Here is a 25,502-nt window from a genome sequence, read left to right on the forward strand (position 1 = left end):
TTTGCTTTTTCTCATCCAATTCCCGTTGCCCGTGACAGAAATACTATGACTCGTGCAGGAGTTATAAGACAGTAGTGACGTAAATCACAGCCTCTTAGGCACCACACCTTGGAGAGGAGACTCCAGAGAGAGCTTAATGCAGAAGGTCACATTAAACCATATGAGTCCAGTGTACTTGCGCAAAGGTGGGACCAGCTCACAACTCTCTGAATAGTGCTCTGAGGAACGTGGCTCCATCTCCCGGGATTCAGGCCATCTCCTTCTGCCAAACAGCTGGCATCTGGCATCCAGATGGCATTGTCTGATGAGCCAGGACACCTGGCTGCAGTATTCTCACTTGCTGGGTGTCTGGGTGTCCTCAGAAATCAGTGAAAACGAGTTCATGACTAAAACCTGGTCTCAGCTTCTTTACCATCAAGAGTGTTGTCTCTAGGACCTACGATGGCTCATGCAGTGACTCTGGGTTGTTATTGTTGTTGTTGTTGTTGTTTTAATGCAATTCGGTATAGCAAAGATTCTTACAGTTTCTGCTTCTGCCTGAGACAATGAACTTGGATCTTGTAGCTATAAAAGCAATCTTGACAAAGATCTCATATGAAAAGCCCCCCTGCCTTCAGGGAATTTTCACTCTGTTGGGGAATGGATGAGTGAAACTCATTTTCAGGATACTGTTTAGGAAGTTCAGAAATGATGTTTAAATATATTCCAAATTATTTAAGCCAAAAAAAAAAAAAAGGAAAGACTTGGGACACCTCAAGAATTTTTAAAATATGGCAAAAGAAAAAAACCTTGCTCTCTATGTGGGGGGCTCTCAAGCAGCCAAAACAGGATATAAAGAGTCCTGCATTACTGCTAAAATTCAAATCATTTTCCAAACCGTATGTGCAGGGACAAAAGTAGGCATTTTCTGCAGCAATGAGGAGGTGAATGAGATTGTGAGTGGACTGACCAATCCCACCATCCGTCGCTGCACTAGTTAGGTGTCTGAAGCCGTCTGTCCAGGTCTCTGCTTCTTACAGCAATTTGTGGTGAACAGTATAGCCAAAGGCAGACATAGCCAAGCTCACTCTATCATGCCGTGGAGATTCTATGGTGTGTCTAAAAATAACATGGTTCAAAGGTTCAGAGAGAGTCGGAAGCCTGTCCCTCAGCGGTGTGTCCGTTCCTTATCATTTTGACAGTTGGATGAACTCCAGAGAAGGGGTTTTCTTATCCACGTCTAACCTTAACCATCAGGGAGTTGGTCTTTCTCGAGATTAGAATGCACTAAATATATCCTGAGGAAAGGGTGCAGTACCCTGTTGGCAAACCCAGTCCAGGAGATGTGAACTTTCTCCCTTTTTTGGGACAGCAGAGGAAGGCGCGTTGAGGGGGATGGGGATATGAAGGTCAATGGTCTCAGTTCAGAGTCAAAGCTCCAGTAAGCATTTTAGTGTCACTTCCATGGGGACAGTAGAGACAGTATCGCTTCCACCTTGATGACAGCACTTGGCCTGAACACAAACCATTAACTCAGCCCAAGTCCCAGCCAGTGGCCCCGGAGACCCAAAGTTATAAATATCGCTTCAGCACTGGTGCTCGGTGCTTATCACTATTAAGCAGAAGAGTGCATTCCCCCAAATGCCTAAAAATCAATGCAAAAGGGACTTACTTCCAAAGGATGTGATTTTACTTAGCTTTTAGGGTCAGACAAACAGTCCAAAAATCCCTGCAAGGAGGAAACTCCGCCGATCTCGACACTCTTACCTATCTCGGGGATTCTTACCGTTCTTGATTTCTCAAGAATGGTGCATGAAAATCAGATCTCTCCTGCTTGGAAATGCCTGAGAATCCCCGTTCTTCCTTCCCAATGGCAGCTCTTGTGATCTCGCATGAGAACCCACCACGTGATGACGAAGTAAGGGAACTGGTTGCCCCATGCAGGACCTGCTCCCACACATGCAGCAGGTACCTAGAACTGCAGAGCCCCACAGATCACCAGCTGTCACAACAATCCCAGAGAAGCAAGGCTGCTTCCCTCCTGGCAGCCTAACCACCCCTGCATGGGTACCACCCAGCCTTAGAGTCCTCTGAGGAACGGGTCTTGGATCTCTCCTGCCATTCACTCCTCTGAGCTGCAAGCATTAGAATGAAATATTTCTGGTTCTATACATAAATTCAATTCCAGAAGGTATTATTAAGGATAATTCTGCCTCCATAACTCACCCTCAGTGGAGACAAAGGCCAGCTTCTTACAATATGGGGATGAGAATGCTAAAATACTTCTCAGAATTACCTTTTCATCGTCCTCAGAAGACCTCTAGGTCTTTGGTGCTTGTGTATTTCGGGACGTCCTGTACATTCTATATCCAGTTCTTCCTACAGAGCCCTTTTGCTGTTAATATTTTTAGAAAGCAGGGAAACGTCATCCATATATGCCTCAGTTGTCCATCTAGGGGAAGGGAGAGTGTCCTCAAGATCTCTGGCCATCTAATTGGTTATGATTCATTCACTTTATATAGCACGTCCTTAATATTCTGGTGAGTAATTTCCAGAACTTTTGTGAGAGATTGTTGATTCACACTGGCATTAAATGCAATTATGAGATTGGAGTATAATGACATCTCCGTGGGTAAGGCTGGACTGAGGCATGTGGAGGAGGAGGGAGGGGAGGGGGTGTGGGACGAGAAAGCCGTAATCAAATCTCATGGAGATGGCACATCTTCAGACACCAGGCAAGCTTAGGCAAACTATCAACACATGATGCATGGCCAGCTGCAATCGGAAATAGGGCTCTTACGAGAACTGCCCACCATTCATTTGGCCGAAGAAGCCTCCGAGTGGTGATGACGGTGGATTGCATAGGCTTTGGGGTGAATCATCAACGCCTGGGTGCAATTCAGCTTGGCAGCCAAGTCTGATGATGTGACTGTTCCAGACCATTCAACAGAGAGATGATGAATGCCAGAATACATTCCAGAAGCCTCCCTTTATTCGTACCCACAAACAAAACGTCCTAAAACTGTACTCCTAACCCCTCACCAGATCTGAATTGAGGAACTTGCCCCCAGAACATTTGAGGAGTAAATGCACCTACTGGAAATCGTCACAGTCAGCAGCAGGGACCTCTATCACAAGGGCAATGGAAACTCACAGGAGAGAATCAGATGCAGAGCCAGAAAGACGAAGGGGTTTGGAATTTGGTTTTAAAGATCTGGAATCCCTGAGCAGCCTCCTGCCACCTCATGCCAGGCAGGAGTGACCAGGTCTGCCTCCCAAGTCTTCTGATGAGCGAAGGCAGCTCTGAGCCAATAGAGGATACTGTCCTCCTTTGGCCTGACCCAGGCAGGCTTCCCACAGTGTCGGTGGAGAAATGGACTCTTTCAAATAGCCTGCACTGGCCTTCCAAGACATTAGGCAACCTTAGCCTCCTAAGAGCAGCTTAGTTAAGAGCTTGAGGCCTGGTGTATACCACAACATAGAACACAGCTCCCAATCTCCACTTCCTGAAAAGGCATCACATAGGAGTGTGGAAATATATGTATCATTTTCCAGAGCAGGCGAGTAACAGCACGTTAAAAAGGCACAAGAGCAATTCAAAGAGGCCGCATCGTTCACAAATTGAAGTAAGAGGATCTGTACCCGAAGCCAAGCATTTCCTTTCCAATCCTCGGCTCTTTTTCCCAGGAGGAAAAAAAAAAATTTGAGATTATTTTCTCACCAGTCTAGAACTCATAGTAATCCTCCTGCCTCGTCTGCCCAAGTGCTAGGATTATAGACAGGCATGAGTCACCAAAATGAGAGTGATCATCCTTCAGTAGCGCTGTTTTTTAGTTCTTCAATACCACTGAACTAAACAATGTTTACACCAATGTATTTCTGGCTTTATCAACATCAAATAACAAGTATAGCTTCCTACAGTGAATGATCTGTAATCCCACCCACATTCCCTACCCTTCCACACCTGCTTTTCGCCTTCCAATTTTGTAGGTTACATTACTATTTGAAGAGGTTTACTAATCGGATGCACAGCTCTAAGTCACATGCATCCAATTCCTGTTTCTTGACTCCTCAGAGTTCACCATTCTCAACCCACTTAAAGTCCATAAAATGAGGAAAAGTACATAGTCATGAACCTCAATCGGTCTTCATTCCCTCCCCCTCTCTACTAGTCAGCTGATCAGTATCTACCGTGAAGACAGAGATTCTTAATGACTGGAGCTACTAAAGTCTCCTCTGCTAGCACTCAGAATAGGTCTTGGGACTAGGCTGATGCAGGTTATGGGCCTCAGCTAGACAAGAAAATTGAGAAGGAAAGAAGGAAGTAGAAGCTAGGAACCAATAGGGCCCGTGGTCATCACTTGCTCTTTAAAAGGTCCGTTGAAGTCTCTCAGCATTTGTACATGAGAAAATATACCTGCAGTCCCAGGAACACTCAGGGAGCTTCATCTTACCACCACCAGCACAAACCCCTGCCTTGTGCTATGCAACCAGAGCACCAGTACGAGCTCATTCCGGTCTACCAGGTCAGTTCCAGCCCCTTCTGTGTTCCGGGCATTGTGCAAGAAACTCAGAATTCAAAGGGGGGTGATTGAACTGGGGCCGTCAGGAGTCCAGCCAGCTGTGGAATCCGACAGCAAATAGTTCAAGGACAGGGGAGAGCTGGAGGAGGTACCCGGGCTGCACAAGTGCTGTAGAGGTCCCACACTCATGCGGAATGGAGCCAATGAGAGAGGAGAGGCAAGGAGGGAGACCTGGACCACAGGACAACCTGGAGTCTGCCACACTGTCTGCTGGAACCACAAGTGCTTCCCTGCTTCTGCAGCACAACCCACAGCAGGGGCGAGGCTAACAGAAGTCCTGAGCTTCGAAGTATGAGGTTCAAATCCCACCTCTGCCCATGCCTTCTGTGTGACCCTGAGGCTGCTATTAAATTTCTGTAAACCTCAGTGTTTTCCTCAGAACATTCAGAGGACACAGGAAAAGGGGCATTAGAGACAGACTTTTATTAGTTAAAAAAAATCTATACTTCAAAGAGAATGAGGATAAGGAGAGTAACAGACAACTCAAGGCAGATGTCATACTGATGAACAATTTATTGCTCCTTTGAAGAATTAGAGTTGGTTGGACTTGACAGTGAAAATGGATCAAACTACCTTTTGTGTTCCACGTTTCCTCTAAAAAAAATCATTGCTTTGTTTTTCTTTATTCTTATCAGACATATTTTTTAAATGTTTATTTATTATGTATACAGTGTTCTGCCTGCATGTATGCCTACGGGCCAGAAGAGGGCACCAGATCTCATTACAGGTGGTTGTGAGCCGCCATGTGGTTGCTGGGAATTGAACTCAGGACCTCTGGAAGGACAGGCAGCGCTCTTAACCTCTGAGCCATCCCTCCAGCCCTTATCAGATGCATTTAGTAAGACCTATCATGTGTGACACCATCACTTCCTGATATTAATGGGGTCAGCCAATCGTCAGTCAGTTTGCTAGTGGCTAGGGGGTCAGGGAGACCGACTCCACAGCTTCACCAAGGTAGAAAATGATGGCGGGCTGATTCTCTTTAAGTTTGTTGTCGGTGATGGTGGTGGGGTGTGTATGTGCGCGTGCACACATGTGCGTGGTGTGTGGTGTATGGTGTGTGCTATCATGTCAGGCTTTTACCCTGCTGGGGATCTGAACTCGGGTCCTTGTGTTTTTATACAGCAAGCCCTTTCCCCGCTGAGCCAACCCCCTGGTCCTCTCTCTATCTCCATGGGCCTTTGTTTTTGTTTTTTTGCCATATATTTATAAATGAAACTATCTGATCTGGGCAGCTTTTCAAGAATTCAACCCAACGACGACATCTCTGAAGGCATGACATGAGGGTCAGGGAGACTGTTGGCTGCCTGGCTTTGTTGTGTCTCCTCTTTAGACGTCTTGTTCTCATCCTACATTAAAAACTGCATTTTCTTTTTCACAAGCTGGTAAAAATACCAACTAGTGAAGGTCAGTAAGAGCTAGTCTCCTGGCAAGTCCAGACTGGGATTTCTGTTCACAGCAGCGCACCACCCATGATTCTCTGCTGCCAGGCATCGGCCACAGCAGCTTCTCCACAGGGGAAAGTCAGTGCTTAACGGTGATGGTTTTTATTTCGGTGAAGAAGTCGTATGAGTCCTTGGCTCCTTCTCTTCCTATCCCAGAGCTCTTCATCCCCCCGAAGGGCAGGTTCAGCTCCCTGATGAGCCAGCAGTTGGTCCAGACCAAACCCGACTGAAGCTTCTTAGCCACCCTGTGGGTGCGCCCCACATTGTTTGACCATACTGTGGCCGCCAGCCCATACTTAACACTGTTAGCTCTTTTAATCACTTCCTCTTCACTGTCAAAAGGGACCACACACGTCACTGGACCAAATATCTCTTCCTTCATGCAGCAGGACTCATCCTTAATATCCGTTATCACCGTGGGAAGCATGAAGTAGCCTGCCTGGTTCCTGAGGGGAAGACTCAGCTGATCCACACCCTCACCACACAGAATCTGGGCCCCCTCGGCGCGAGCTTTCATTACATAACTTCTGACCTGAGGAGATTAAAAACCATAATTACAAACCTCTTACCATTTGACATTTTACACACATCAGCAGGAAAATCGGTATTGTTAATGATTGAAAAGCAATATAAGGTCAGTGCTAAGGGATCTAGGGTTATCTAATTCCCCAACCGCAAAGCCTAAAGGCAGTGAAGCTCCCACCAGAGTTTGATTTTTAGTCCTCAAGCAAAAGACAGGGAGACCATTTCATGCCTAAGTATGAGGCACTAATACAAGTGATTTTATGTATTGTCACTTAATTATTGCTATCCTCTATCAGCTGCTTTTATCCCCAATTTGCTCACCATATCACTGTGCCTCAGAAAGTATACAGGGTTCATGCAGCTGACAAAAAAATAAAGCTTAATTCACATTCAGGCATATCCTATAATTAGGTACAAGATAGTGTGTGTGTGTGTGTGTGTGTGTGTGTGTGTGTGTGTGTGTGTGTGTGTGTGTGGTGGTGTCTTGCAGGGGATAGTAAGAAGTTGGAAACTGCCCTATAATGGGGTAACAATGCCCTTCCTAGACACCACAGGCTAACAAGTAAAATGTTTAGTGCCAGGAATGGATTACCTCCATTAGAGTTACTGGCCAGTGAGGTCTCACAAACCCCCGAATATTACAGACTATTGCCTTTGCTTTTGGTTGCCCTCTAGAATGTGGCCCTATCATTGAAGACATCACATACTTGAGCCCTACAACATGGAGAAATGAAGCTGGTTTTGATGTGGAAGCTTCATCTCTACTGGCTGGCTTTCACAGCCATGAAAAGCACTCTGCTCACTGCAAGAGGAGAAAAATAATCATTATTGTCCAGCTGTGACTCTGTAAGCTGCAATAACAACAACGTACCCAGACAGATGTGCACATTGTGCAAGATGGGCAGGAATGTCATGGGAGTAGCCAACCATCTTCTGGTTGGTTTTAAGGTCTGCTCTACAAAAAGCAATCCTTCCTTACCTGGTACCAGTATCAGGGCCAAGAGCATAGGCCCCATGGGAGAACCTACTCTTATCATTCTGTTAAAGAAGCCTAACACAGTATTCAACTGACTCTTAAGGATTTATTGTTATACCATAGATTAGTGCATCTCTCAACCCTCATCAGAAAAGCACTTTTTTCCCCAGAAGATGCCAATTAATATACAGATCTACAACTGGTCATAGTGCCAGGAATATGAGACCAAAGAGTGCTCGGCCACACATAGGACATCTATACCACGGCCACCTCCTCAGGGATCTGTGCAGAGGAGGGGAAGGAAAGATAGCCAGAGCCAGGGGATGACTATGTGGAAACAGTGTTTTCCGGACACAACAAGACGGCTGCACACATGAACTCCCAGAGACTGTGACAGCATACACAAGACCTGCACTAGCTCTAGCCAGTCAAAATTCCAGCATGAAGGGAGGAAGTGAGCACAAAGTCCCACCCCTCCAGGGTGGCTATAGGTAATTGATAACTGCTTGGAGAAGGAAAGGGAGCCTTCTTAAGGGTGCAGTCCCTGGTAGATTGACCACACAGGCAGGAGTACGTATAGGCAGCACATTGAACTTGGTGAAATTTCGGTGGGTATGGGATGGGGACGGAACTTGGAGGAAATGGGGGGAAGGGTGAATATGATCAAAGTACAATGTATGAACTTCTCAAAGACATAATAAAAAGTATTTTAAAGAAACTGGAAAGTGAATGATATATAAGATTTAAAGGCCCAGATGCCTTCAGTATCTGAGCTTCCAGGAAAAAAAAAAAAAGAAGGTCTCTAACTTCTAGTCTTATTAGTGATTATACTCTAAAAACAAATGTAGGTAATACAATGTAGTTGATTATAATGTAAAATAAATTATATCATAAGTTAGCCTAGTGACTCAGAGATAATGACGCGAGTGCTTCTTGAAGAGAGGCCAGGTAATTGAGTTTATTTTCTATTTGGAGTCCATGCTGATTCATCCCAGCAAGAGAAATGTCCAGAACCCATAGGTTTAGACCCAATTCCAAGTACTTTCAGCCAAGCACCAAAAAAGAAAATTTTCAAGGCAAATAGTTGGGTTTGTGGCAAAAAGTTCTGGAACCCAGAACACAGTGTTACAGTCACTGTCCCAGTGAACGCTGTGCACTGCTGGGCTCCTGAGATTTCCTAGTCTTGGGACACAATAGTGAATAAACTTGACCACTTTCTGCTCAAGGGAAGACAGTGAGTAAGAAAAGAAGTACAGAGTATGTGTCGGCAGTGTTAAGAATCATGGAAAGAGGCCGGGCAGTGGTGGCACACGCCTTTAATCCCAGCACTCGGAGGCAGAGCCAGGCGGATCTCTGTGAGTTCAAGGCCAGCCTGGGCTACAGAGTGAGTTCCAGGAAAGGAGCAAAGCCACACAGAGAAACCCTGTCTTGAAAAACCAAAAAAAAAAAAAAATCATGGAAAGAGCTGGAGAGACGGCTCAGTGGTTAAGAGCACTTGATGATCTTGACAAAGTGACAAAGACCTGGGTTCAGTTCCCAGCACCCACATGATGGCTCACAAACATCATTAATATCCATTACCCTCTTCTGAACTTCTCAGGTGACAGGCATGCACACGGTGCACAGACCCACATGCAGGCAAAACACTCATGCACATAAAGCCAACCTAAAAAAGAAATGTGGGAAAATAAGACACTGAAGCGTTAGGGGGCATTCTAGGGAGTGTAGTTTTATGAATGGACTGGAAAGGTCTCATTCAGAAGGCACCATTTGCTCTAAGCATGGAGAAGAGAAATTCAAGCAAGTGTCATAGACCTCTGCTCTTGGTCCATGAGAAACAATTTTCCATTGCTGATAATTTCTCAGAAGTAATGTTTCAAAGCCTGTTATGTCCTCTGCGTGTGCTGAGCTTCTCTGACTTGATTTATTCTATTTACGTGTGTGTGTGTGTGTGTGTGTGTGTGTGTGTCTGTGTGTGTGTGTGTGTGTACCCATGGATACCAGAAGGGGGTGCTGGATCCCTTGAAGCTGGAGTTACAGACATCTGGAGCTTCCCAATGTGGATGCTAGAATCCAAATTCAGACCTGAGCCACTTCTAGAATCCAAATCCCACAAAGGCACTTCTCCAGTCTCTCTCTCTCTCTCTCTCTCTCTCTCTCTCTCTCTCTCTCTCTCTCTCTCTCTCTCTCTCTCTCTCTCTCTTTCTCTCCATATATATATATGTCTGTGTGTCTGTCTGTCTCTCTCTCTCTCTCTCCCCTCCCTCCCGCCCTGTGTCTTTCTTCCTCCTTCCCTCTCCTGCTCTTGGTTTTTTGAGACAGGGTTTCACTATGTACCTCTGGCTGTCCTGGAACTCACTCTGTAGACCAGGCTGGACTGGAATTCACAGAGATCTTCCTGCCTCTGCCTCTCGAGTGCTGGGATTAAAGATGTGTGCCACCACTGACCAGCCTCTGAGTTTCTCTTTCAATAAGAACTTTCTGGAATGTACATGGCAGAGATTACTTACTTTCTCCAAATGTGCTTTACTTATCAAAGCACCCATGTTGGCTGACGGGTCAGACGGTATTCCAACTTTCCACTTCCTGGAAGCTTCTACAAACCTCTTGAGAAATTCACTATAGATGCTCCTCTGGACAAAGATCCTGCTGGTACAGAGGCAGATCTCCCCCTGCCAAGAGGGAAGACAGTGATAACCTGGGACATTCTTCTTCACGGATAGATGCCCATGTTTTTGATCACCTGCCATGCATCAGGCAGCGGTCCAGACAATAAGATCCAGCTGTCAGCAGGACTAGTCCCCACCACATGGAACACATAATCTCACAGGAAGACAGACAAAAGCACAAATAAACATCCACTACGTGATACGACTTCAGAGACTCATCAAAACAATAGAAGAACATTAGGCAAATGATAAAATTAGGAATCTCAGTGAAAGAACTAGTGAGCGGCCCTTACAGAGCGGACATTTGAAGGGACTCTTGGTTGCTAGGAAGGGCTGGGAGGAGAGAGGTTCCAGTGGTAAGAGCGGGAGCCTACTATGGGACTGAGGCTGGCGTAGGTGACAAGGCAAGGAGGTGAGTGGGTGGGCTGAGGACGTGAGCCAAGGTGGCAACAGGCAGTGACGGAAAGAAGGTAGGATTGAGAGGGCCACAGGCTGACACTCTCAAAGGCTCAGAAGGACTTTGCTTCACTCTCAGCATCGTGGAAAGGAAGCAACAGAGTGATATGATCAGATTTACATTGTGTTGATGTGTGTGTGTGGTGTGTGCGTATGTGTGTGATATGTGAATACACGTGTGTGCATGCATGTGTATGTGTTGTGAATATGTGTGCATATGTGTGTATGGATGTGTGTATGCATGTGTTTGTGTGGTGTGTATGTGGCGTGAGTATGTGCGTGCATGTGTGCATGCATGTGTGTGAGAGTATGTGTGGTGTGTGTGTGTACATGTAGAAGCCAGAGAACAACCTCAGCTATCATTACTCCAGAGCAGTTCACCTTGAGTTTTCTATTTGTTGTTGCTTGTTTTTTGTTTGTTTGTTTTGTTTTTTGTAACAGGGTCTTCTCAGTGGCCTAGAGCTCTCTGAGTAGGCCAGGCTGACTGGCCCCTGAGCCAGAGGACACATCCATCTTCATCTCTCCTCAGTCCTACGACTACGGTGTGTGGGTTCTAGGGGCTGAACTCAGGCTCCCAAACTTGCATGGTAAGCACTTAACCAGCTGAACTATCTCCCCCGACCCTGAGATTTACATTTCTAGGTGATCATTCACAAAGCTGTGTGGAAAACAAAAATGGAAAGAAATCCGAGTGAGGAGTGAGGAAAAATATTCCAAGAGCTCAAATAAATGTAGGTAGCTTATACTGGGAGGTATCAATGGAAGAGGAAATATATTTTCACTGAATTCAAGATTCTTAAAGGAGTGTGGGACCCAAAAAGTGTAGAAGACCTGCATTGATATACCAGAAAGGTAATGTTTTGGAATACGTGCTAAACATAGAACCAAGAAAATCTGTTTATAGATCAGGCATAGGTACAAGGCTAAGGGCGAGAACAGGGCTGTCCAAGCTCTGGGCTCTGCTTTTCTGTGGAAGGGCAAACAGGAGGCAGAGGGAAGAGTCGTTTTTCCAGTGGGTGGAGAGAGATCAAGAGTTCTGTGGGCATGGTAAGTTCCGATGCCCACTAGACATCTAAATAGAGATGCTGAGTGTTCAGAGGAAAGCTCCTGGTAGGTTTTGGAAAGAAAAACAATCCTGTCATTTAGACATAACATGAAATGGTTTACAAACCACATCTGAACACTTCCAAGCAAAATGTATAAAAGTATATGAATGCATAAATATTAATAACATTTTTCATCACGTTTATATTTGGTGTTCACAACAATCCCAGGGAACAGAATGCTTCTAATTATCTTGGTATTTGCACAAAGGTTTATTGTCCAAATGAAGCAGCTAATGTTCTGAAATAACGAATTCTTCTTCCAACAAGACCACTATCAGAACCATCTGCCTGTGTAGCTTGGAAGAGGGTCAAACACCTGTTGGATTCATTTGCATAAGTTCCCTATGCAAAAGGCCGGCATGGTGGGGAGACGTGAGTTTTACCAAGTTTCCTATCATTTAGTGCTAGGAAAATGTAGGTTACATGAGATCCTAGAAAGGACCACTGCAAAGGGAGAGAGCAAGGAAAGAACTCGTTCCCTGAATCTCTACGCCATGCCAGGCACTGATTTGGATACTTTCTCCATAAAAGCTCTGCAGTGTGTTAGTATTCTCAGTTCATAGTTAGGAAACAGAGTTTTGAATTAAAATATACCCAAGGTCACACTGAGAGTTTACCCCTCCCTCCCCTGACGCCAATTATCTTCAATTAAGGGAGAAATATGCTCTGCCTGGAACTCGTCAATCAGCTAAAGCAAATAAAACAAGCTTGCTTAAAATCCATCTGCTGTTGCCTTGGGTTGACCATATCTTTTTTCTCACTGATGCCTTAAAACACCTGTCGCACCCAAAGAAAGGTTCAGTGGGCCAACCTGAATCCTAAAAGGATCCTGGTAGATGAGTATCCTCAGTCCATATGTCCTTGCTTAGCATGTGGCTCCCTTATACTTCGTGTCAACTAAATAACCCTCATCTCAGTTCTTAGAGTTTGTCCCTTTCTTGTTGTCTTGAAACCCTTGATCCACTATTTTAATTGTTTACTTGACACCTGCTAATTTTAATGACCAAATCATTTGTGTTATAACATCGAACTGTCTACCAATACCCAAACATTGTATTTCTAGCCATCTTCTTTGGAAATTATGGTAAAGGAAATAACTATCATTACAATTATTATGAAAATATTAATTGAAAGTCATGTTTTTCACTGAGCATTCCTAGAATCCCTTTGGAGGGTAGCATGATTCAAATGATTGTAAAGGTAAAAAATGGAGGCCTCGTTTCCACCTGGGGGAAGCTGTTGTCCAATTATTCTGGTCTAGTGTTCCTACTCCTCTGGGAGGCTCCCAGAGGATGTTGTACTGTGATGAAATAAATCCAATCTGAAAGGGCCTTAGTAAGCAGGACTCATACCTGGTTAGCAAAGCTGGACCTAACGGTTGCTGGGATACACTCCTCCAGATTGGCATCCTCAAAGATGATGGCAGGATTCTTGCCTCCCAGCTCCAAGGAGAGCTTCTTGCAGTGGGGGGCACTTAGCTGGGTAATCCGCTCAGCTGTGGGCTGGCTCCCAGTGAAGGAAATCAGGGGTACCTCTGGGTGGGACACCAGGGCCTCACCAACCCTGGGCCCGGTTCCAAACACAATGTTGATCACACCTGGCGGAACACCTGAATGGGAAATAAAACAGTCATTCTCCTAGGTTTATTGAGGATACCTGAAGTGGCGTGGAGGCTCTCCTTTGGGAGTCCAAAAGCTGGCATGCGGGGAGAGGGTGGGGATGGTGTGTTTGACGGCACCTGGAGATTTTTACGACTCTAGCTCAAGTTTAATAGCAAAGCCAATGCGACAGAGTCACTTCTGCTTATAGAATCCACCTGCTGGGGTTTCTCTGGGTGCTCCGGTCTGGAAAGATGCGGGGTAAAGGACATTCTGAGAAACTCATTGTATAATATGGGCTAAGCTTTGGGGGCTGGTGCACAAACAAGTGCTACCAAAGAATCTCAGCCTTGTGTGGAACAGGGGATTGCTCCAACTTGATACCCAGAAGTTGCAAAGCAAGGTGGCAGTGTTAAGTAAACGGGTGTGAGGACCTGCAGAGATGTGAAGAGATCAACTATCCTGGCCCAGAGAGGCAGGAGGAGGCATCCCAGAGGGGGTAATTTTTGACCTGAGGTCCTGTGCCCATGATTACCTACAGCCTCACCACGACCTAAAATCACTCAACAAATACCAAGAACATCCAAAAACAGGTGCCTCAATATTTTCTACTGCATGGCCCTTTAGACTTCAATTTACATGTATCCATTTACATCTTTTCAGGATTAAATTCTTGAGGGGGAGGGGGTGCTGTGCATGTGCCTGGATGTGTATTCATGTGGATGCATGTGTGTGTAAAGGCCAGAAGTCAACCTCACTGTCATTCCTCAGAAGCCATCCTTTTAGAGACAGAGTCTCTCATTAGCTTGGAGCTCCCGGCGTAGGCTAGAGTGGTTGCCTGGTGACCGTCTGGGACCGGCTTGCCTGCATCCCCAGCATCGGGATTCCAAGTGTGTACCGCCGCCACACCTGACTTTTTCACCTGGGTTCTGCAGGCTGAATTCAGATCCTCACGCTGTGCAATAGGCACCTGACTGACTAAGCCATCTCCTCACCCATGAATTTCCTCACTTCCTTATGCCTGCCCTCCAAGTTGCTGGCTAGGATAGGGCAGAACACTATCTGAATTTTGTTCTCCATTGTGTCCCCTGGGCTACCAGTAAATGATGACATTTATCAACTGCTGAGTAATGTCAGCTATTGTTATTAGTAATCTGGAGTCATCCTCTATTATCTATGGGTTTGTTTTCTATGGTTTCAGTTGTGGTCCAAAGTCACTTGTGGTCTGAAATATTTGTCTTTACATTTAGAGAAAAAGCACTCTCACATCGATTTTTATTACAGTGTGTTGTCATACTTTTTCTGCTTTATTGTTAATTTCTCCTTGTGCCTAATATATAAATTAAACTTTACCATAGGTCTAAATGTATATAAAACAAGATGCATAGAGAGACCAATGGCATCCACAGTTCCAGGCGTCCACTCACGACCTGGAAACACATCTCTCATTGATAACGGGAGACTACAGGCCACTTTTTGACCTCGAAACCCTTTAAGGTGTTTACTATTATTAGCTTGCTTTACTGGTGAGAAGTTTGGCCAAGTAAAGTTAAGCAATAATCGGTAATCAGTAAAGCTGGTCCGAGCAGGTTAACAAACGCTAGTGAATGGGAGTGAGCCGGCCAGTGTTCAGTATTCAGTATCCAAGCAGAAACACATTGTGAATTGGAGAAGCGGTCCATGTTCGAGTTGTGTTGGTATCTAGGGGCTTCTTAGGCCTTGCGTGAGGTGGCTGGATTCAGTCCCTCTCTTTCCTCAGGTGACTATAGCAGGTGTGGAAATCCTGCATGAGACACTCAGGGGACAGCCTGGAAGCTCCTGTCTCCTCCGCTTGCCTCCAGGTCAGGCATTCTCTTCTCAGCTCAAATCTTCACGATGCCTTCCCAGGCATCTCCCTTAGTTCAAAGCCAATCTTCAGGAAGGTGATCTTCATGCATAAATAATACTTTCACATTAATGATCTAAGATGATCCAGAACTCCCTTCCACAGAGCCACAGCATAAGCCTGGTCTCTTTGAGGGGACGGTGAAGACCCCCATCCACCCATCCACCCACCCACCCACCCCCCACACAGCAGACCCCTTAAGGAGACAGGTAGGAAGTTAATGTGATGTATCTGTCAGAATCTTACTTCTAAGCACTCTGTGTTTAGGTCAACCTTGGTTCATAGGTCATAACTAGAGCAGTGCTGCGTACCATGTGGAAGAGCAAAGAAGAGTCTAGAAGAAGAGTCATTGATAGGACAAAACAAGGATGAGTTTCCCATCTGTGGATGAGGCCCTGCAGCTCCAAATAGAGGACTACCTTTGAGTAGATGGGAGAGTAAGGCTATAAGTGAGGCTGTCAATAAACCCTCAAAGGTAAAAATGAACCGAGCCATGTCTAATGTTTACTATGACATTTTAGCAGAGGCCGAGAGGAAACCCAGGAACACCATGTGTATCTCACCACGGGACAATGAGTTCACTCCACAGGCTGACTGATTTCCACACACATTAGCATTCTGATTGTTTGCCTGAGGTCCTGCTGTTCATGTAGTAAGAGGCAGCAGCTTGTACGATTTCTCTGTGTCCTCTGCCCTTTGAGCCAGACAGAAACGTGATTTTTGTACAGATAACCTGCCCTCTAAACTCTTAAGTGTTTCTGGTTGCCAGAGCTTCTCTGGCAATTCAGTTGACAAACAGAAATTGCAAAATAAAGACTGGGGTAAGTGGCTAGAAGAAAAGTCAGAAACACATGAACACAAGAGTGAATGAAGTCTTTCAAGGGTTAAGGCTTGGCGAAGAGGCACAACCCCTCTCCTGACCCACTCTGAGAACCTGTAGTCACCAAGCTGGCAGGACACAGTTTGTGCCCGTGCGCACACCAAAGGCTTGGTTTTGCAAAGAGTAGAATTAGAAAGCGGTCTCTTTATAAGGAAGTGTGGGTGCATTCTGGGAAATGGGAGAGGTAGGCATGGTCTCCATCTTCTCGGGGCCTAGAGCATCTGTATAGGTCATCCCAAAGACTGGTTAGGAAGCCTCATCCCCAGGGCTACAAGGACCAGTGCTATTTTCCAAAACAAGCCCAGATTTAACCTATCATCAAAATCCTAAAGAACTTGCTAAACTTCACTGGAAACTAATGTGGATGCTTTTGCTTCTGAAGTACCCAGAAGGAGCAAATGGGGAAGAAGGGAGGGAGGGAGGGAGGGAGGGAGGGAGGGAGGGAGGGAGGGAGGGAGGGAGGGAGAAATAGGCTTCTACCCGCTGCCCATTCTATGGAGTAAGGAGAGCCCAACTGTGGCTTCTCCATGCCAAAAGGCAATTAAGCGTTTCACGCATTAACACAGACAGAAGGGTGATAACTGTCTCCACCACCCAGGCATCATTCCCAATCTAGCTGAAGGGTTCACAAGATGAGGATCCTAACAGAAAAGGGCTTTTCAAAGGTTACTTGCTGATTTTTAAATACCAGGACAATGTCAGGCTTCCCCATGCAGAATTATATCCCAAACGAAACCAGGAAGGCAGCCTGAGTGAAGACACTAAGCCATTAGCTGAAAGAGAGTGAGTAACAAATGGGTAGATTCTGATAAGAGGCCACAGCTTATCCACTTCTGCCCCAAATATGGGGAAGCTGGAAGATGTATATTAAATCCCTTGAAAATGGCTGAACAATTCATAAAACTATGAATTGTTCAGCTACATAAACTCTAACAATACCCAACTTCCAAGACTGACCAGTAGCTCAAAGTTAAATTTAAAGTGGCGGTTGATGACAATAACTTTGATGTTTTTAGGTCTCTCTAGGCCTGCAATATTAACTGCTCAGCCTTCACCCCATGGGTGATGCTATTCTTCAATGGCATCCTGCTGGAATTAAAGAGGAAAGGAAGGAACAGGAGAAGAAAAACCCTGCTGTGGATGAAGGCGTGGCCAGAAAGTATCAGGCTTACAAAATAAAAAGACAGCACTGGAATCAATGCTGAGTGAAGGTTGCTTCTAGCCCTGTGCCTCCTCCCTGTCCCCACACCCTGTTACCTGCTTTATCCAAGAGTTTACACAACATCCATGCAGTCACAGACGTCAGTTCGCTGGGCTTGGCTATCACAGTATTCCCAGCAGCGATGGCCGGAGCGATCTTCCAGGTCAGCAGGTAAAGTGGCAAATTCCAAGGGCTGATCAAACCAGCTAAGGGACAAGAACAGAAGGAGGGCCGTGGTGACACGTCCTCAGAGACAGACCAGCTTGGGTGGCCTTTTTAGCAGAATTCTCTGCTGCACGGAAAACCCAAACCTTACTTATTGGTAGCCGGCTTCAGAAAAGTTATTCTAGAATACTTACAAGCAATTCGCTCCTTACCACAGCAAAGCCAATACACTGACCATCCACTTGGTGAGCCACAATTATAATTAGGAACCACAGCAATACAAGCTCCGGGGCTAAAGGCTGTTGACAATTTGCCAACATGTTCTGAATAGAATGCATATTGAAATCTGTAGACTGATCTCTACTCTTTAAAGAAAGCCCTCTCCCAGTGCCATATTAAAAGGCTAGGTTGGTGTTTCCTGACGGGCTTCCCCACCTCTGTCTCTTAACCTGCTGTCACTGAGACATTCAAGTTCAGGCATTGCTGAATTATGTGTGCAACAGGCACAACATGATTCTCAATGTCCCTCTAGGGGACGGTTATGGTGATGGACTCTGACACACAAACTGTGAAACTCACCCTGGCAACATAGAAGGTCTTAAAATCAAATGCTGTCTATATTCTCAACTACATTGTGACTGTGTAGGTTTGCTGGATGACACACACCTCCTTCTAGCAGGTATGTCCAGTCTTCTGACTTTGTGACACAATGCTGTTGTCTATCAAGTTCACGCTCAAGAACCATGCACTCAGTTAACTTTAAAAGTGGCCCAAAGACTCTCAGGATAATTTAAATTATTTATAATCTTGTGCATTAGGTCCCATTCACAGCTCTCTTGAGTCTCAGGTCAGGCATGACTGAATGTATCTCTATGCACTATTCTTAAACTGTCCAGTTTCCATCCATAGCCTGCACAGAAAGGTCTCCCTTATGAATTAAAAAATGCTGTGAGTTTGAAGCTAGCCTGGTCTATAGATTGAGTTTCAGGACAGCCAGCGATACACAGAGAAACCCTATCTTGAAAAAAAATCATTTTATTTTATACTTTATCCTGTAGAAATAAGTATATTTAATAGTACGAAACTTCTCATAGAAAATTCTGTTCTTTAAGAGTAACAGAATGTATTTGCAACAAAATACATTCATATGCTTCTTAGTCGGCGATTAAAGCTTCCCACAATGCCTTGGGAAATGATTTCTAGAGAGTTCAGGGAATCAAGACAGTGAAATGTTTCCTTTTTTGTTGTTCTGATATTTGTAGCATGGAGTTTCTTCTTGGGGAAACAGTGACATCTGCTGATTATACTCGGTCACTTCAGACATTTACATCAAAGGGCAAAAATCTTTTTGTATTTGCCTGATGACTGGCATTACTTAGAGCACATACTTGTTTATTTATTGTGTTGTTGTTGTTTTTAAGACAGGGTCTTGTCCAGGCTAACCCCAAACTCACTGTGTAGCCAAGGATAACCTTGTAATTCTGATCCCCCTGCCTGCCCTGTCCAAGTGCTAAGATTGAGCCAGCACATCCAGCTGAACTACATACTTATTAATTTATTCAAATTTCCATATCATTGAATCCTATACAAAGAAAAGTGAACTGTTGTCCTGGCTTTTCAGAATACTGAAGCGTGAAGAAGATGAAATCCTGAAGTCGAAGCAGGCACTGTCTGGACTTGTTTTTTTCTTATTTTAATTATAAGCAACAAAGCGCTCCTTACATCATCCCCTTCCCCTGTGACCTTCCAAGACAAAGTTTCTGGAAAAGGTAGAGAATTTGATACAATGGGAATGAACTAGAAATCATTTTTAAAGGCAATAAATTTTCAACAAAAGGAGAAAAATCAACACCCGGTCCCTAGTAAGCACTTGTCCAGAATTTTCTGGACATTCTGATACAGGTTTTCCTGGGACACCACCTACCGATTCCCACGGGGGTGCGAACGGTGTAGTGCATGCAGCTCAGGTGGTCCATTTGTGTGCACTCTGTCACATGGTGCAGGATGGCGGAAGCAAAGAACCGGAAGTTCTGAGCAGCCCGAGGAATGTCCATGGTCCTGGCCAGTGTGAGGGTTTTCCCTGTAGGAAGGGAACAACAGAAAATGCTGCCCGTGTGTTTCCCATGGAGTTAGTGTTGTGTGTTTCCCATGGAGTTAGTGCTGTGTGTTTCCCATGGAGTTAGTGTTGTGTGTTTCCCATGGAGTTAGTGCTGATCTCTGTTGTGTGTCATCTGTCACCACGCCCATTCCCAGCCCACGAGAGGCACTTCTTTACCATACAGAGTTGATGCTGGTGGATCAAGCGATGAAATATTTAGGTGTGAAGTTATAGAATGAAGTGGGGAGGGCCTAAAATAGAGCCAGAACATCTTTGCTCTGCGAACACCTCCGAGCTTTCATCACGAAGCTACCAGATGCCACCATGTCACCCACACGGGCTCTGGTGTGTTAGCAGTTTCAAAATGATGGGGTTGAAATAGTCAGGGTTCAAATGGCTGAATGTACACGTCACATCTAAACAGGTGAGGTGTCTTAAACATCCTCCAGACACACAGAGGAGTTATCAAAAGGGCTAGTGAGAACCTAAACACAGGATGCTGGTTTCTGGACGGGGCAGCGGGGAGTCGACTTGAACTTCTCTCATGTGCCCTTTAGTGGTGAAATGAGATGGACTGTCCCCAGAACAGGAGCAAAAGAAACTTTTTTCCTTTCTTTTCCCTTTCCTTATTTCCTTTGTGTGTGTGTGAGTGTGAATATGTATGTGAGTATGTGAGGGTGTGGTGTGGTGGTGGTGGTGGTGGTGGTGGTGTGTGTGTGTGTGTGTGTGTGTGTGTGTGTGTGTGTGTGTGTGTGTAGTCCGGTTATCACTATATAGCCCTGGCGGCCAGGAACTCACAATCCCCCTGCCTCAGCCTCAGCCTCCCAAGGGCTGTGATCACAACTGTGCACCACCACACTGACCTTGAAGAAGCATGCTCTTTCCAAGGGCCTGTCAGCTGCTTCCTAACTTAAGGTTGGCTTATGGAAGATACATTCTAACACCCCATGGCTCTCCCTAAAAGACATTATGACATTTATATATTCACTCCATCCCCATGCCCTTTGGGAAAAAGTGAAAGCTGGGCATCGATTAATGGCAATCCACTAGAAAACTAGTTGTTCTTCAAATTGTCTTTACTTGGGGAGCCTCTGAACAGGACAGAGAGATGGCATGGCCACCCCTAGCTTTTCCTGTCTCTCCATAGCCAGACTCTGCTATGGATCCTTGCAGCTCCTCCCCCTAAATTGGCAGCATGCACTCCCCCACCATTTAGCTTTGGGTTTAGTCATTGACTTGTTTCAATGGGGCCGAGTGTGCCGGCCACAAAACTTGGCCTTCTGCATCCTGCACATTTTTGCCTCTGTCTCTACTGTCTTGATAAGCAAGGGTGTAGGCCAGCTTGACACCTCAGCCAGGATGGTCTGACTAACTTGCCCTGAGTATGATCCATTCTACCAAAGGCACGAGATTCGCTGACAAACTAGAATGGGGGTGCTAGCTGCCAATGTCTACGCACGTACTGCAGTTTTCGTAAGCATTTAGTAAGACACGTCCATACTCAAGCCCAATCACTGTCGGTCAAAGAGCTTGAAAGGCAGACAAATCTTGCCAGGGACCCCCCTCACCTTGGTCTTTCGACTCAGCCTGGGCTAACTCCTCCAGAGACTGCTCCACTAAATCAGCCAGTCGGTTCAGGACCAGAGAACGTTCCTGGGGGCTCCGGGACGACCAGGCAGGGAAGGCTTCTCTGGCAGCCTCCACCGCAGCCTCAATCTTTGAGGAGCAAACCGGAGATGGTTACTTAGCACTACACTTCCCGAGGGGGTGGCAGCATCCAGAATCCATGGCTCCCTTCATACCCGATGGTCATTCTGCCCAACTTCAGTTATGCAACATGTCCTAGTGCTAAACTACACTCGGACAACACAGGTGTTTATGTAATCAACACACAGCATCAAAAACAAAGGAAGGGTCATTTGCTCTCTCCCTACCGCGGTCCTCAGGCTAATCTGACCATCTGAGTCCTGAGTCAGTGCCACCGTGGGCTCACGGTGACCAGCAGCTGGCCATGTGACACCATGTGCCAAAGCCTCCCCTCCCGTCTGCTGAGTCCCTTAGGGATTTAGTCTCCGAGCCAGCAGCAGGCCGACTCACACGCCCTGGTACAGGGACTGGAACACAGACTCAGCATCAACTTCTCGAAGCCCGAAGACAAACCCAAGGGTGCCCCCAGCTCCTGTGAGCAAGGCAGCCCAGGTGGTACCAAGGATGGGATGGAGGGCCTCAGGAGTGTCTGAACAGCTGTTCACCGGACTTCTCTGATGGTGAGCAGGCAGAATGACCGTGGACCTAGGGGAGATACCTGCTCATCACAGAGCTGACACGTGATTCTGACCTGCCCCATATGAAGAAACTACAGCAGTCAGCAGCAAAGGCACCGGCAATTTAATTGGGAAATGGACAAAGGATGTGAGCAAATATTTCACAAAAGATGTATGCCCAAGATAAATGAGGACGTGAAAATATGTCCAGTCAGTAGCCATAGGGAACTGTGCATGACGTCAATTTCAAAAAGATCAAAAGGTTCTGGATTGTGAGTGTGGCTCGGTGGTACAGCATTTTCCTAGCATACCCAATGCCCTCGGTTTGACCCCTAAAACCATGAAAAGGGGCGGGGCACAGGGAACAAAACAAAACAGTGGCAGTATCAAATGCTGGGGAGGAAGCTGAAAAAAGAGCCCTGTCACCACTGCTGGTGGGAATGAGAAGGACAGGCACTCAGGAAGAACATGACAGTGCCCAAACTCTTAGTCAGGCGGCCACCTCGCCAGTCAGGAACACCCTCCTGGGCATTTATCCCAAGGAAATGAATACTTATTTTCATGCAAAAAAAATTAAAAAAAGTGTGCAGGAGCGTTTGTAGCAGTGATAGTCATAGTCGCCCCAAACTGCAAGCGACCAGCTCTCCTTTGGTGGGTGAATAGTCGCCAACTGTGGCACATCCATGCTGGCTGCACTCTTTTCTGCATTAAAAGGAGCAAGCTGCTGCTTCAGGCAACGTCCCTGAGGGGTCTGCAGAGCTAAGCTGAATGACAGAAGGGAGACTCGCTGCCTTCGCCAAGGCACCTTTTCATTTTACAGGTAAAGCAGTAACAGCCCAGAGGCCTAAGCCAACCAGAAGAATGGGCATCTAGGAGAGGTCAAGGCTGTGTCACAAAGGGATTGAGTGGCAGCCACTGTCTCCCACGGCATGTAGATAGATCTAAGGTAGGTCAGATGCTCAAGCTTCCAATGCAGAGTTAAATGCACAGACAGGAACTGGGGGCGGGGAGGAGAGCATGCGCCATCTCTACCAAGGTATCTAAAATTCAGCCATCGAGTCACTGGGAAGAAGTGATTTTAATTTTAAAAGATGAGGATTTTCAATCATTTCCCAAAGAGTGCACTGTTTTGGATCTGGTGTGGGGAAGGAAATTTGTCTAGATGTGTCGAAGCCCTAAAGCTCTTAATGCTGTGCTAACAGTTGGTGGAGTCTAACATTCTCCATGTGACGGCATCCTAGGTCTGTTACTGGTACTCGGAGTGACTAACTCCATCAATCACTCACTGACTGACTTGCATATCTGAAGGAATATAACCAAAAGCACCAAGTACTTAATCCTTCTTAAAACTCTACATTGGGGTACTGTGTGCTGTTCTGTAGGAAGAAGGGCTGAGACACAGAAAGAGCATGCCATTTGCCAGAGGTTACAGTTACTAAGTCGTAGTGTCGGGTCAAACCCAACTTCTGTGGGTCCCGAGACCATTAACTGACATGCAATAGCACTGTGATGTTCAACCTTCCTAATGCTGCATGAATGTATTTTTTTTTTTTTTTTTGCTACTTCATAACTGTAATTTGGCTTCTGTTATGAACCGTAATGTAAATATCTGATAGGCAGGATATCTGATATGAGAGCCCTGAGTTCAACTCCTGCAGGCTGAGAACCATTTCTGTGGCATAACAAGTGTCGTTGGCCCGCCCCCCACAGAAGAGGCCTATGTTGGAAAGGCAACAGCGTGGAGCGGGGAAGGATAAATACATGAGAACAGATATGCCCTCTTGTGGTCAAAATGTGAAGTACACAGAACGCATCTGAGAGGGCTTTTCTGACCTGCTCCTGTTTTCACATGAAACCCACAGGCAACATCTCACTTTGCTCTTTTCTCTCTCTCTGTCTCTGTCTCTCTCTGTCTCTGAATCTCTCTGTCTCTCTGTCTCTGTCTCTCTCTGTCACACACACACACACACACACACACACACACACACACACACACACACACACACACTTTGCACGTATCTCGCGAAGTCACCAAAGACACAGCATTTGTGGAACACAGAATATTTGTAAACTGGATTGCTGTATGCATTACGGTAGTAGAAAGTGAAATATCTGTTTTGTTCTTCTTCCTGAAGAAGCGTGAGCCATCACCACACTCCACCTGCGTTTGGTAGTGGTGTTGTTTTTAGCATCCCTTTGGAAAGCCCATGAGACTGGGAAGAGGGGAGAAGACAAGGCTAGATTTCTCACGTGGCTGTTTGCTATCATGGAAAGCAAACAAAACTGTCAGTTACAATTTAACTAACAAGTTATCTAATATATGTAAACTTTAGCACAGAAGTCTAAAGTTATATTTTTTCCTCCAGAGGACAGATTTAAGGTTTAACAATGAAGAAAAAAAGCTGAATCTTTGAAGAAAGAAAAAAAAAAACTTTGCATATAGGAAGGCTGAAATTATAATCTGGTTCTTTGTGTCTGAAAAGAATAAACAGTATTCACTTGATAACTATACATATATCAGCCACACTTATCACACTAGATATTTTTTATTCTCAGTGCTATAATTCATAACTGATCAAATGTATTTCAGGTATTTTACCAAATTTGCCAAGGGAATTTAATTCTTCATAACCAAAAAAGAAAGGGAAAGAGAAAGGAGAGGAAGAGAAAGGAATATGAACCATTAAATATTTTTTAAACAATTATAAAGTATAATGAAACAAAACCCACTAGACTTGAACTTTCAGCTTCATTATTCAAACAGCTGCTTTGGTTTTCACTGGGTATTTTTGGAGAGATGAGAAATCATTAGATGATGGTCTAAAATAAAGTCCTGGGCTTTTTGTGTTGGTCTCAACTTAAGTTTTTAAAACTTATTTTTATAAATCCATGGAGCTAGTGGACACATTGTAGAAAAAAGGATGCATTTAAATGGTGACAGTTCTTATGAATAACACTTTTCACTAGCCACCTATTACAGCCTGTCTGAGAATTACAAAACTTAAAACCAACTGTGCCCAGAGCTGTTAAGCTGGCAAACGACAACTAACTTTCTTCTGTCCACAGTAAGCTGAGAGCCAGTCTGGCTCATACTTGTCTAGTTGTAAAATAATTTACCTTATGAAATTCTACATTTTCCCTCACTCCCCTTTTCTTTTAGAAAATAGTTTCCCACAATCATCAATACAGTAAGTAAATGCATTTCAGTTTTCTGAGTGAATATACTCACCTCTTCTTTTCCACTATTTGGTACTTTGCAATAGACTTCTCCTGTTGACGGATCGTACGAATCTATATATGAGTTGCAGGGTAAGAATTGTCCACCTATGAAGTTTTCCAACATCAAAAGTTCCTTTTTTCCAGCAGCCATGTTAAGGAGAATGCTCTGCACCCTCTATAGTAGCTCACTGTGAATGTCCTCGGGACTTTGTTCTGATACCTTCACCCAACCTCTGTGTCCTCATTTGCATATCATGGACCAGGAGGCCCTCGGCTCTCCAGAACATTCCAGATTCTAAACTCAGGAGAGCTCTTGAGGGCAACTGTTGGCCCATTCTGAGAAGTGGACAATGTGTTAAACTGACATCATTATGCGTCCACAGTCTCTCCAAATCAGCTCACATCAACGGTGCCTGTGTAGATGATTCCATTGGACTCACACAGTGGGTGGCC

The 25,502-nt window shown here is 45.3% G+C and overlaps 1 protein-coding gene across 1 annotated transcript; it reads right to left on the reverse strand.

Moving 5' to 3' along the window:
- Positions 1–5,057: 5,057 nt before the first annotated feature.
- Aldh8a1 (aldehyde dehydrogenase 8 family member A1) lies at positions 5,058–25,454 on the reverse strand. The gene is made up of 7 exons (XM_006980102.4): positions 25,060–25,454; positions 21,135–21,282; positions 19,393–19,548; positions 17,360–17,509; positions 13,092–13,348; positions 10,019–10,180; positions 5,058–6,539 (listed from the first exon to the last, which is right to left on the reverse strand). The coding sequence occupies exons 1-7, from the start codon at positions 25,198–25,200 to the stop codon at positions 6,087–6,089; spliced, it is 1,467 nt and encodes a 488-aa protein (XP_006980164.2). The 5' UTR covers positions 25,201–25,454; the 3' UTR covers positions 5,058–6,086.
- Between the last annotated feature and the right edge of the window lie 48 nt (positions 25,455–25,502).

Source organism: Peromyscus maniculatus, chromosome 16, assembly GCF_049852395.1.
Source record: "Peromyscus maniculatus bairdii isolate BWxNUB_F1_BW_parent chromosome 16, HU_Pman_BW_mat_3.1, whole genome shotgun sequence".
In the NCBI taxonomy this organism is placed as follows: Eukaryota; Metazoa; Chordata; class Mammalia; order Rodentia; family Cricetidae; genus Peromyscus; species Peromyscus maniculatus.